Genomic DNA, 13,466 nt, shown 5'->3' with positions numbered 1-13,466 from the left:
TGTCCCTTCTGTCTTGTCATTTGTCGTACTTTTTGTGATGTGATGTTTTTGTCTGCATGTCTTTTTTTTGTCACCCATCAGGCCTCAGACTTGGACGGGGAGATTGACCTGTCCACCTGTTACAGTGTAACCGAATGCCAGGCTCAACGCAACTACGGTTTTCAAATTCATGTAAGAGGCTTTGCTTGTTTCTGTCCTTCTCCACCATCTTCCCTTGAAGGGGGTTAAGGGTAATAAGTAGGGACGTCCGATAATATTGGCCGGCCAATATTAGCATAATTATGTAATATCTGTCTATATCCTTATTGGTTTTCCCCCCTGATAATGAAAAGGCGATAATATAATGCCAAGATTTTGTGAAATATGCTGACACGAGCGCTTTTGCCAACATGCGACGCTCCCTGATGACATCATTAAACCGCGCCAGACGGCACACTGCGTAGCAGCAGTGAAGCTAACTAGAAGTTTGCATGTTTGTAATAAAAAATGTTTGTAGTTTAATTATATCGGTATCGGCTTATATCGGAAATTCAGTGTTTGGAATATCGGCAAAAAGGCAATATCGAGCATCCCTAGTAATAAATTGTACCCTGCAGTCCTGGAATATGGTTTTCCTATTGCTGAATTCAACAACATCACACAACACAAAATAAAAAATACCTTTTAACAGCTACGCTATTGCTAACCACCAGACTGAACAGAACGCATTGCCTAAGTGTTTCTGGGTTTCTCTTCATTCTGGGCTTAACTGTGGACAGACCCAGGAAGGAGTTCACACTCTGTCGGCCATGACGGCAGGCATACGCAGGAACTGGATCCAGGCGGTCATGAAGAACGTGAGACCGTCCACTGCCCCGGACGTGGCCAGGTCAGTACATGTTGGGTCAAAGCAGCCAGGTATAGTTCTGTTTGCTGTTTTGTGGGAGGAGCTGCCGGAAAATTGGCTAAACTGCTAAATCCTGTGTTCGCGCTAAAAGTTATGAGAAGCTATTTTAAAACGACAATTCTAGTTTCTATGGTGACATGGATCAAGTGTTTGTTCTTTACGTACGACTGAAGGAGTTACTTTTAAAACAGACTTTTCACGCAAAATCCACTTTTTTAGCTATTAATTACATTTTGTTGTGTACTTGGAGTTTCAAGGAGTGCTCATTATGTTTTTTGAACAATCACAGTATTTGCTGCGGACATGCTACACAAGGTCATAGATTTCTGGCTAACCAGTCTCAAGAATCAGCCATTTTCATGCCAAAGCTGCAAGTGGACGCGTGAAAATGTTTGGTTATTGGATGTATTAACCCACACTGTTCATTACACCGTCCCCCAGCATACTACAAAAATGGCCGAATGGGGTGTAGTGGAACGCTCTGAGACTTGGAGGGGGGCGGGGTGTGAAGTGCCTCCTTTGCATTTTTTTTCAGCAAAAAGAGATGCAGGAAAGGGGCGAAAAGAGGGGCTGTGGGGCAACAATAACGAGGAATTTAGACCAAAGCAGTCCAGCTCTACTTTATAAAGAGCACAACTGAATCATTTAAATGTCAAAAGCAAGGATTTAAAATCCACTTTCATACACTGAGTGAGACAGAGAACAGGAAGGCTAATTTGCAGTTTTATCCTTTTTTACCTCTAGTACAATATGAATTTGCTAATATTGGCAGCCTATTGAAAATGCTAGTGGGCTGCATTTTTGGGGAAAAACGTGCAGACTGCTGTTTAACAGCAAAAAATGTTACTCTGATTGTTTTAATCGTTAATATACATGTTAAGGAAAGTTTAAAAGTCTCAGCTCTGTGATAATTTTGTCAGGCCCATTGCTCCTAATAATGACGCCATGAAGTTGGAGTTGCAACTTGGAAAAGTGAATGTTGTTGAGCTGTGTACTGTCGATAAGACGGTGGGCATTAGTAACCTATAGAGTCTATATGAGCATTGCAGATATCAACTCTGACAGTTTGGATTACATTAACATAGAGTTGCACACATAATCCTGTAAAAAAGGTTATTCAATATTTCAACACATAAAATGGAGTGTGTGTTGATAATAATAGCCGGCACTGCAATCTGCCAATATGACTCTTTGACCGACTCAACCACAGCCAGGATCTGGCATTGTTTCCAGATCTGAGGTCAGACTTAAAAGACAAATCAAACAGCAGAGAAATCGGACCAAGCTAAAATCAGTATTGGCAGGTCAAAGACTTTAGAAACACTTTTAAAAATTATAAAGACAGGTTGGGGATGGATAAAAGGCTGAGTACTGTTAGTATATTCACCAAGCACAGTTCTAGAGTCACTCATTGTGTAACAGGAGGTCATGACGAGGTTTCAATGCTAGTCCACCTTTTTTTTTATGAACGTTGATGCTTGTGGTTTCACTCAGTCTTTCTAGCTAAATTTAAAATGAAAGTATTTCCTCATTACATTTAAAAAACGCCGTTTACCAAACTCCCAGCTCTTGAGAAAAGCGGTTTGTCCATCTTGCCGAGCAAAGGCTTGCTGAGGCAGCAGGTTTCTGCTACCAGAGCTGGTAAACACTGAAGAGTGTTAACAAGGTCCATTGTTAGTGCGTCACTGACTGGGGGGAAAAAAGAGAAAATAAATAAGACAGTTATTTTTTTTTTTTTTTTTTTCCCAAAGCTGATTTATCTGTGGCGCTGTAGTTTTAATCGCTACATCCTGCTGAGCTTATTCCTGAGCAGCAGACCAGTCAGCGTGCCCCGCTCAGCTGATCTGGCCTTATCTACACTTCACGATTACCGTGTCACTCGAGTCCCATGAGCCCACCGCGCCCCCTGCATATCCCAGCTGTCACAGCTCTACAGCCACCTCCTGAAGTATATCAGGCGGGCCTGCTTTCACCCGATGCCCCATGTTAACCCGCAGAGGTAATCACAGGGGTGGGAGGAAAGGCCCAGAATCAAAGTGGAAAATGATAAGGGGACAATGGTTCCATCAGCTACTTTCATACAGCAGCTCTCTTTAAGTTAACCTACATGGTTTAGAAGTAAAGACATCAAGTCGATCTTATTTCTCACATAAATGTGCTTAAAGTGGATGTTAGTAACCTACAGAGTGTGTTTAGTGTGTGAGCACTGTCCAGAGTTGGGACGAGCCTCCTGTTCATTACGGTGTTGTTCAATCTTTTGTTTTTTCCTGCTTTTCAGCTCAACAGAGGACCATGGCTCCTTCTCTGCTTTGGAGGGTCTCGTCAGACCAGACGTAGCTCAGGACTCGCCCTCCTCTGAGGCGTCCTCGGTGGAGAGAGAATCTGCCCCAGGCGTCCTCAAAAGCAGAGCACGCGAACGCAGACGGGAAGGCCGCTCGAAGACGTTCGACTGGGCCGAGTTCAGGCCCATCGCTCAGGCGCTGGCTCAGCAGCGGGCCCAGGAGGCCGAGAGCCTCCAGGCGGACAGGGGGGACCTGGATCGCAGCAGGAGGAGAGAGGAGAGGCGGAAGAGATACGAGTGCGTGACCGGCTCTGAGCACGCGTCCGCTCCAGGTGGAGGGAGGATAGACTGCGATGAGGGTGATGGAGTCGTGCACACCGCCGCCGTTAGTCCCGCGTCTTTGGAGAAGCAGCAGAGGGTGGAGGAGGTGATCGAAGAACACTGGCGGCAGGTGGAGAAGACGCCCATCCGAGACGAGAGGAGGGTCCCTCTACCCGGCACAGTGCAGTCCATGGAGACCTCGGAGCTGGAGCTGCTGCTGGAGAGTTACAAGCAAGGGGTACGTTCACCGGCTGTCATGGCTTCTTCATTTCAGCTGCAGAAACAGCTTGGCGACCACTCAGACATAGTTTGTATTTCATCTTCAGTACCAGGTCTCTGAAACTGTTCCAAGTGAAAACCAGCTGTCAACCAGACGATAGTCAATCCTGTTTACAGCTTGTTTACAATCAATGCATTTTTATTGACAGATTGATTCCCTGCTAAAGCGCTTTGTCCCTTTAAACCATTTTTTCTTTACATTTTGTCACAATACAGCTTCAAACTGTCATGTATTTCATTGTTTTTTAGTGTGATAACCCTACATATCACTGCAGAACTGTGAAGGGAAAGGTTTTGTAGTTCTCTAAAATGTTTTCACAAACAAAAGTCTGAGGACTATTCATTTGTATTTACCCCTTAACATGACTTTTATTGCTGTCAATCACCGCCAGAAATCAGCTGATTAGAAAATACTCTGTTTGTTTATAAACCCAGGTGTTCTGTGAAGGGAAACGTCTGCAGACGGGTCAGGGATAAAACTGGGGACACTTTGTAGCCGTGAACATCACACACAACTCTGGTCAATCAATCAGAGAGTGTAGCACAACTCCAAGCTTACCAAGACATGACCGTACTCCTGAACTCACAGGCTTGGACAATTTTAATTTTAATTTTTTTGTTTTCTTTCTCTCCCAAACGAATGTCAGAAAATGTCTATCTCTAAACAGACTTTTAAAAATGTGGTTCTTCAAAAATTATTTCGCACGGGATGGTTCCATATAAAACCCTCACTTTTCAGACCATACATAAAGTCCCAAAAAAATGCAGTGAAGTTTCTGTTTTCAAAGTGACAAAATGTGGAAAGGTTTAAGCGGGATGACTACTCATTGCTGATTATTAAATCATCATAAACTCTAAGATGAGATTGCAAAATCTAACGTAGACTCGTTATTTTCTAAAACAATGTTAATAAAATGTAGCTCCCCTATGACACTACTATCTATAGAGCATCAAAGATGGCCATTCAGACACAAATAGGGTAAAAACGTTTTTGACTATTACACATGTAAAATGTACCTCACACAGAGGATAGGCATAAGATGACAAAACAAGTTTTTGGATTTGACAGCTTTGTCACATTTTAAGACTTCAGAGACCCACATGAACAAAGTAGAAAAGCTGGCAGCGAGAAGAGGCTGTAAACAAGTCTGAAGCTCAGCTTGGTTCTGACAAAACCAGAGGAAAGTCTGGGTGGGGCGGTGCATTGTGTAGTTTTATTGCTGGTTTGAAAATAGATGGAAGCTGGTATACCACCCAGTCTCATTGGCTCATTGTTTAATTTCCACAACAAAAGGAAGAGCTGAGTATATTTAACTGATGTCTGGTTAATCTCGTTAAAAACCGAATAACCAGGGCAGCGTTTACCTGCTGTTGCAGATAGAGGACCTGAAGGCCCAGTTGGCGAGCTGTCACCAGCAGCTACTTGACTCGAACAAGCACAAGCAGGAGCTGGAGCTCCAGCTGAGGACGGCTCTGGAGCGAGAGCAGGACATCCGCTCCGGTTACGTCTCCCCGGTGAGTTGGCCGCCTCCAGTACGCAGCTTCATTACGTGTAATTAGCTCTGCTGTAGTGGAAGGCTCAAGAGTTCATGACGTGCTGGGCAGAAACCTCCACTTCATATTGTAACATCCTTTGCATGTTATGTTAACGTAATAAAAACAAAAACTGACATTAAAACTACAGGTCCTCTGGGTTTGAGGCCTTGCATGAGTTCATTGCATGTTTAAAACAGTGAAATCCTTGTACTACACCGGCTTTCTACTAGTTAATGATCTTCTCTCTGCGTTCTGTCTGTTCTATTTTTGAACTTTTATTCGTTTCAGAAATGCATTGTATGTGGACCAAAAGACTTAAGCGAGCTAGATGCTAATGTGACTCGCAGAGGGTTATTTCACTCTAATGTGAAGCACAGGGACGGTGATCTTTGCTGAAGGTTTAGTGCTTTCACAGGGTTCTATAGATTTAGGAGTCATGCACATGGCTGTGCAGTTGGCAAACACCAGTAATTAAGATATTTAATCCTTGCTTATGGAGATAAAAACTTCCCACACATTTGTGAACAGTTTCCTTTTCAGAAAGTGTGCATCTCTTCAACCTCTTCTATAGGAAATGAGCACAATTGGCACTGATTTCGTTACTCTAACAGCAGTCTCCATGTGTATTTTCTGGAGTACTTAAAGCAGCAGTAGGTAAATTTCGTAAAATGTATTTGTTGTACACATTTGTTAAAACTGTATTGATAGTACAATATGCAACAGATAATTTCTAAAAAAAACAAAAAAACAAAAAAAAAAACAATAAAGTTCCTCTGGCTCCTCCCAGGGGTCCTACTGCCATTTGCTGAAATGCACCGCTCCCGGTCAGAAACGACCAATCAGAGCCAGGAGGAATGTCTTTGCAGTGTCGAGCACAGTCGTTCTAGCTAAAGGTTGCCGGTGTGCCGCAGCTGTGCAGAGAAATGGGGAAACGACCTAAAGGAACAGGAAAGCTGCTAATTTCTTGAGTGGCACCTGCTCAGAAAACAAAGACAGATAAACAGAAAGAGGCAGATGACAAAAAGCAAGCTAAAAAAGAATTATGTAGACAACTGTTTCCTTTTAAAGTGCTTCTTACATCACTGTTTTTCTTTTGATTTCATTTTTAAACACGTCACTGATGCTGGGATGGTTATCTTTGAGGCTTTTCCCTCAGCTTGAACTTCCCCACTGAAGAGTGTTGTTAGTGGAACCTGTTAGCAGATAGGACTATGGTGCAATCAATTGAAAAATCTGCCAATTTTAATCATTAGCCAATGTCAACAAGACAAATAGTAAGTGAATATATTGACTTTTGTTTTAAATATACAAGCCCTCCTCCCTTTTATTACTTTCTTGACCCTTTATTCACTATTTTGTCCTGACAAAGTGGTGACTGCACATCTACAGTCACATAGACGTCGATGTTTATTCAGAACACATTTTTATGCAGTCTATAAAAGATCACTATGACTTTTCCTCTTTTATCATCTATAGATTTCTGTCTACATTTCAGATATTCCATGTTTAAAATTCTTATGTATACTTAGACCATTCTGTAAAATATTAAACTTTCTGTTCAAGTCAAATTAGAGTGAAATATCCTTTTGTAGTCCTTATTAAAATGTTGACTCAGACTGAAAATAACATCTTGTACTCTAATTTTTTGGCATGACAGTCAGTTCATCTATTAATTTCTGCATACATCATCTTTCTGTTCTGCTAACAATTTTGCCAAAGAACTACAGTATACACTGACATGAATGTGATGTTGGATATTCTGTTTGACGATGGTTTTGGAATTGTTTGAGGTTTTAAGGAAACTTGAGGCTTAAGCGCCACTGACAATTTTTGTTATTTTTGTTTCTGTGAACTATTTGTATAGCACATGTACAGTTCATTAGAATAATTAGAATTTAGTTTGATGCTCCAATTTACTGTATCCTCAGAAAGGAACTGCGCCGGTGTAAGCAATATGCCATAAAAGGACTTTGGATGTCTTCTGATCTCGAGTAAACCTTCTAGCTGGAACTAATGCTGCATTACTTACAACATGAAGTAACAAATAACCATTTAACATGCATGCCTTGTTGTGATTAACTAACCTCAGCCATTTAATTTCCTTCTGCATTTTGTTTGTGCAATAACTTGGAAAGGAAATTTGGATTAGAATTGCATTTCTGTTTGTTTTATTTGGGATTAATATGTGAAAATGGAAATATAACATTCTGATTTTAAAAATGACAGCAAAATGATTGACAGATAGGTATGACGCTGAGATTTATTAGCAAGCTTTTTGTCTCCCCTGCTGTGTGTTAACCAACTGTCTGGTCCCCTTTTCCAAGCTGGAGCATCCTTTGGGTCTGGAGGCTGATGTGACGCCCCAGACGAAGAGGCCCGAACCGGTTAGTTCCCAAGCACAGAGTTTAACAAAGAAGTACCAGGAGACCAAAGAGCTCCTGAAACTGCAAGAGCTGAAAAAGCGCAACATGCAGGCACAGCTTGGCCTTTCGCTTTCTCACGCCTCCATCAAGGAGCCTAACTTTTCTGACCAAACAACACCTATGCCGGAAGGCGCTGCCACTGAACTTGTCCAAAAACGAGTTAGCTTCGTGCTCGAGGACAGCGCAGACGTCATCCAGGAGCTGGAAGCTCTCCTGACCGACGAACCTCTGACTCTGAGGGAGCTCGGAAGAGTATTGAAACTCCACAGCTTCACTCAAAGTACGGCCGGAAAAGATGAACTTCAGAAGCTCCTGGAGACTTGGAAGTGCCAGCAGGAGATTGAAAATCAAACTTTAAAGAAGAGTTTGGCCAGGGCAGGGGAGAGCATACGAGAGTATGAATCCCGTCTTCTGACCATGGAGGATATGATGGGGAAAGTTCAGAAGCAAGGTTTGGAAACCTTAAAAGGCCCGTACAGTTCTTTGTCCAAAATAGAAAACCATTCAGAGACGAGTGGCGTGACGACTGGGTTGCTCTCCCAGAGGGTTGAACTTCTAACAGGCGAAAACAGTGCGTTAAAACAGCGGTGCCAGGAGATAGTAAACCAGCTGACAGAAGCCGACAGAGAAATAGATAGACTAAAAGCTGAACTCGTCAGCCAGCAGGGTGGGAAACACCATCATCTGGTCGTGGAGGAGCTGAAGAGACTAAAGGCGGAACTGGCTGAAAATCAAGCCAACGCCATAGACCGGGAGTATTACGAGAGGGAGCTCAATGAGAAGTCCTTAAGGCTCCATGAAGCATTAGTTACCTTGGAGGAACTTGGCAGCACCCTCAAAGACACTGAGAAGAAGCTCCAGCTGAAAGAGGCCACACTAAGAGGCCTGGGCTTCCAGGCAGACTACGAGGACGAGGATTTGCATCCAGAGGAGGAACATCTCAGAGAGCTACTTGAAGCTTCTCAAGCCAAGGTGCTAGAGACCGAGGCGAGCCTGCGAAACGCAGAGCAGCGCTGTGCGGAGCTAGAAACCCGAAACGGTGAACTAGTTGCACTAAATCAGGAAATTGAGCAAGTTAGCAGGGAGAAACTAGCAGGAGTAGAAAATGAAGCGAAGATGCTGCGAGAGAGGTTAGAAAAGAAGGGTAGAGATGGAGAGAATGCTGGTGGGTGTGAAAACGTAGGAGACGAGCAGGTTGACGATGAAGGACTGTTCAAGCAAGTGGTCGCTGAGTTGGAGATGAGGTCTGAGGCTTTAGATAAAGTTGTAGAGATGTTAGCAAAGGTAGATGCAGATGTAGAAACCATGCTTAGTCTATTAAGAAGCACTTTATTTGGTTCTTGTAAGGAAGAGCCTCTTTGCGTCAGTGGAAGGGATATGAGGTCCGTGGTGGAGTGGGAGTTCTGGAGTCTGGTGTTGAGCAATAAAGGGTTAGAGCCTGAGGGACACAAACAGATCAGTGAGCTGCTCCAGCAGATAAAGGCGCAAAAGAGTCTGGAGCTGCTGGGAAAGACAGAGAGTGAAAAGCAAATTGATCTCACAAAAATGTACCGCTGGCTCGACGATGACACATACGCTATGATTCTTAGACAGCTAGGAGAAACCTTGGAGGGAAGGTCCCACCACTTGAAGCAGATTGCTTCCAGTCTGGAACTGAACAAAGACGACAAACTTCTCTCCTTGGCTCTGACAAGTTTAGGTGTCGGGCGGGAGCAGAAGCTGCCTTCCAGATATCTCCTGGATTCCCTTAAAGAAGCTTGCCTGTCGTATGTGATTGTCAGGCTGAACGTCCAGCGTGAAATAGAGCTAAAGCAAAATGAGACCGCAGTGCAGACGGAGAGCCTGAGCTGTCCGAATTGCCCTAAACTTAAAGAAACTGCTAGTGATCTTCAGTCCAAACTGGAAGATCTCCAGAATCAGCTTTCCCTGAAACCTTCAGCCGCGCCACAAGCTTTGATCCAGATTGAAGGAGAGCCCATAGATTCATTGGAGAAAACCATTGAGCTTCAGGACCTGGTTGCGAGACACAGGAAGGAGTTACGAGACGTCAAAAACAACTACGAGAAGGAACTTGAAAAATTAAGGCAGGAAGTTGAAAAGGCCAACGAAGCAATCCGCCTTCATTCAGAGGAAAATATTAAAGAGATGGACTCGGTGACGAACTGCATGGAGAACCTGAAAAACAAGCACGAGGACGAGAAGAGGAAACTCCTCGAGAGATTCCAGCGGGAAATGGAAGAGTTGAGAATCATGACGAGTCCAGCAAACCGGGAGCAGACCGAAACAGAGGAGGAGGCGCCGGTGCAGGACGCCTCGGCCCTGCAGGAACGCATCCAGGAGCTGGTGAGCCAGGTCTCAGCCATGGCCGAAGAGATGAGGCGACGGGATGAGCAGGGCGACACAAACGCCCTACGGCTGAAATACGAGAGAGACCTGGAAAACCTTAAGGTGGAAGCGCTCCTTGTCCTTGCCGTCCTCCCGTCTTGTGATGCCTTGTTTTCCTTTGTGGCATTGCCAGTTCCCATTCCTTCCCCGACCTAACCCCCCTTCCTAACCCCGATCACTGCTCTCTGGCTCTTTGTGCTGTAAACCACGTTTCCTCTGTGTTGCATGAAAACTAACCTCCTGCGGGGCTCATGTGCCTATTCCTTCAGCTTTACCATTAGCTGATAAACTCTAGCGACCAAAAAAGATCAAAGAGAAGTAAGCACATGAGCCCCCATTTATATTCTGATAAATGTTTCAACAATCTGAAGCTATTTTGAATGGTTAAATGTGATGCAAACGTAGCAGGATGTAATCAGTTTTCTAAAGGCCCTTTCAGGTGAATATCTGCTTTAATATGATACGTGTGTTCAGTTCCTCGTTCCCTTGGCTTTTCCATACTAACCATTTAACCTGATGTGCTGCTTTTGCTCCATGACAGATGGTGTTTGGTGTGTTTGACAAAGTAATTTTACGCCAGTCTGCTTGCTAGCTTTTTCTGGAACTCTGCATTCATAGCTGTCTTTAAATATTATTCAGCTCAGTGCTCAGAATCTCCAGTTTATGCAATGAAATAGTTTAACTGGACTAGCCACCCGTCTCCTTATGGGACTGCTTTGTTCCTTATTTAAAAGTAAATTGAGGTAAAAATTGGAAATTATTTGCTGATGAAGGCCAGGAAACGGCTAGAAAGTTGACTGATTATTTTGCCAAACAACTTGAGAGTTTACGCTGTGTTTCATTTGACTCTAAAGTCGGAACTGAAATCCGGGAGCGACGTCCCACCCGACCTGCTTAGTTGAGCTTGCAAGTCAAAAACAAGCTGAACTGCTGTGCTTGCTGCTACGTTTGGTTACTGTTGGCACCGCAAGCCGAAAACAATGCATTTCTTAACACTTCATCCACTGCAACATTAAAGGATCATTTGGAAATGAATGCACAGTTCTGTCTCAACTACTGATTTATAGAGATACAAACTCTAAATATAAAGTGCAATTTATTATTAATAAATTTTTTTTCAGTCATTTCAGGCATCTGGCAGCCAAACAGGTTTTAAGGCCAACACTGACTTTAGACTTTAAGTGGCGTTCAGTATGATTTTTATCAACAGAGAAATTCCGACTTTTGCGTTCAAATGGAAACATGCCAGTTCTCATGTTATTTAATTCTATTCAAAAATATTTAATCCCAAAGGGAAATTAAATGTTGGTGTAAGTCAAGGAGTCGTCGTAGACGGGGATGTCTGCAGACTGGAAGGATCTCCTGTAGCGGTCTGTCTTACAGCTGATCTGTAGAGGATCACTGTATTTTTTTAAATTTACCTTTTAAATTATTATGCAGAACTGATATGTTGGTTGTAAGACGGGATGCACAGGAGGCAAAAATGTTTGAAATGTACTTACCAGAACCCACCCCCTCCCAACATGACCCCTGTGTTGACCCCTGCTCTGACCTCGACAGTCCAGTTCTCGACAAAAAGCTTAAACACCTCTGATTAGGGGAAAACGGTGATGGCCTCACACATACACACCTTCATTTTTCACTTATTGTAAGGATCAAACAGGAGGGGTGAGTGGTTCATTATAATAAATAGTCGTAGCTTCCGCTTTATACTTATTTCTCATATAAAAATACTAATTTAAATGGAGCAGCGGGTAGCGCGACCCATGTACTGAGGCCTTAGTCCTCAACGCGGTCGACCCGGGTACGACTCTGATTCGCGGTCCTTTGCCGCATGTCTCTCCCCCTCTTCCACCCCCTTCCTGTCAGCCTACTGTGTTAAAAAGCGAGCCTCTAGAGCCGCGAAAACAAAACAAAAAACCTATTCAGAACCTTGATAGGTTAGTGGGATCATGCTGAAAACTTGTCTGATAAAACGTTAGTGTGTGTGGTAAGATATAATCTAGTTTGTACTGCCCTTGCTGTTATGAGCACTTAAAAAAAACTGATGATTTAAGATACTTTAGTGACATTCATACACTGGAAAGACTATTTAAAAATATGTTGCCTTCCGTACTTTTTCCCCCTGCAAACAATGATAAGGTTGAAATATGTGTAACTGAACTAGTCATGGACTGGAATGAGATACTCATGGTGTGATAACCTTGAGTAAAATCATCACAGTATTTGTACAATTCAAATACAAATCTATAAAATTATATAACTGGTTTTATTACTACTACTAGTTGTATTTGTGTAACAGAAAATCTCCATTTATTCCGACTGCTGCTAAAATAATACAGCATATCGATTAGTAGATTATCTGTGTCATAATTTTAATAAACCAAAAAATAAAATAAAACAGCCAGGTGTAAGTGCTGCTTTGACTGCATATTTGCTCAGAAAATCTTACCTTTTGACCATTCTGCTCTTTTTAAAGCAGAGTTCAAACAGCTGGTTAGTCAGGCTGTCTGCTCAGGAAGTACGCCTACAATCAGCTGGTTAAGACAAACACTACCCATAGGTCATCGCTGTGCTGTAGATATTGTTGCCATGCTGTGTTTTTTATGACCAGAAATGTTTTTAGAGATTTTCTATTAAAGCAAGAGGTAAAAATGCGTACATTTGTATTATAGCCAGCTGACTGGCAGTGTGCAGCAGCATGTTGGGGAAGGGCAGTTCTGCATTACTCCATACATTTGGCACTGATGCTGTCTTGTTAAAGTACATTTAAGCCAACAATGTTACAGTTTTAAATGCCAATTTCAAACCCCAGTATACCTTGATGCCGGCGTCCCCCCCCCCATGCCCAGACTGGGCACCTACGTTAACATGGAGGATTAAAAGTCTCCTTGTTAACACTAAATCCTTTGAGACTTTTCCCTCTTTGTTCGAGATTTATACAGATTTACATTCACCAGTAAATCTGTATAAATCCGCCACATTTAGGGTGTGATACGTCTTTTTAAAAGTTGGGAATGGCTGTTCCCGACCGACTGGCGTTAGTCGGCAGCTTCATTCTGGAGGAGATTCCATTTGAGACGGGAAGACGTCTAGTTTTTACAAACATCAGGTCTCACACATTTTCAGCACTCAGTCGGATTTAGTTCAGAGTGAACAGTGACTGGGGGGGGGGGGCTGCTGCTGTGACCTGGATCTTTTCTAAACACCAAATAAATGACTTCACAAGCTCCTGAAGCTGCTGCTCTGTCGGATGTCGGAGCAGGAAGTTTATACTAGTTCCATGTTGGTGGGGGAGGGGGACTTTTCCACTTCTCCCTCAGTCCCTCAGTTAGTTTCCCCAGGGAGGAGAAAA

The 13,466-nt window shown here is 43.2% G+C and overlaps 1 protein-coding gene across 4 annotated transcripts in view; it reads left to right on the top strand.

The window, feature by feature from the left end:
- The window catches only part of mprip (myosin phosphatase Rho interacting protein), a 50,879-nt gene that overhangs the window by 31,805 nt on the left and 5,608 nt on the right, over window positions 1-13,466 (top strand). For 2 of the 4 annotated variants that reach the window (XM_036142558.1, XM_036142559.1), the window contains exons 12-16: window positions 82-171; window positions 759-868; window positions 3,165-3,726; window positions 5,145-5,282; window positions 7,628-10,174. In XM_036142558.1, the coding sequence (XP_035998451.1) occupies window positions 82-171; window positions 759-868; window positions 3,165-3,726; window positions 5,145-5,282; window positions 7,628-10,174 (3,447 nt within the window). The remainder of the gene's footprint in view (window positions 1-81; window positions 172-758; window positions 869-3,164; window positions 3,727-5,144; window positions 5,283-7,627; window positions 10,175-13,466) is intronic. The other 2 variants (XM_012864090.3, XM_036142560.1) reach the window with 2 other exon arrangements.

The sequence above is a fragment of the Fundulus heteroclitus genome, chromosome 10 (genome assembly GCF_011125445.2).
Source record: "Fundulus heteroclitus isolate FHET01 chromosome 10, MU-UCD_Fhet_4.1, whole genome shotgun sequence".
Taxonomy (NCBI): Eukaryota; Metazoa; Chordata; class Actinopteri; order Cyprinodontiformes; family Fundulidae; genus Fundulus; species Fundulus heteroclitus.
This window is presented reverse-complemented; position numbering and strand designations above follow the sequence as displayed.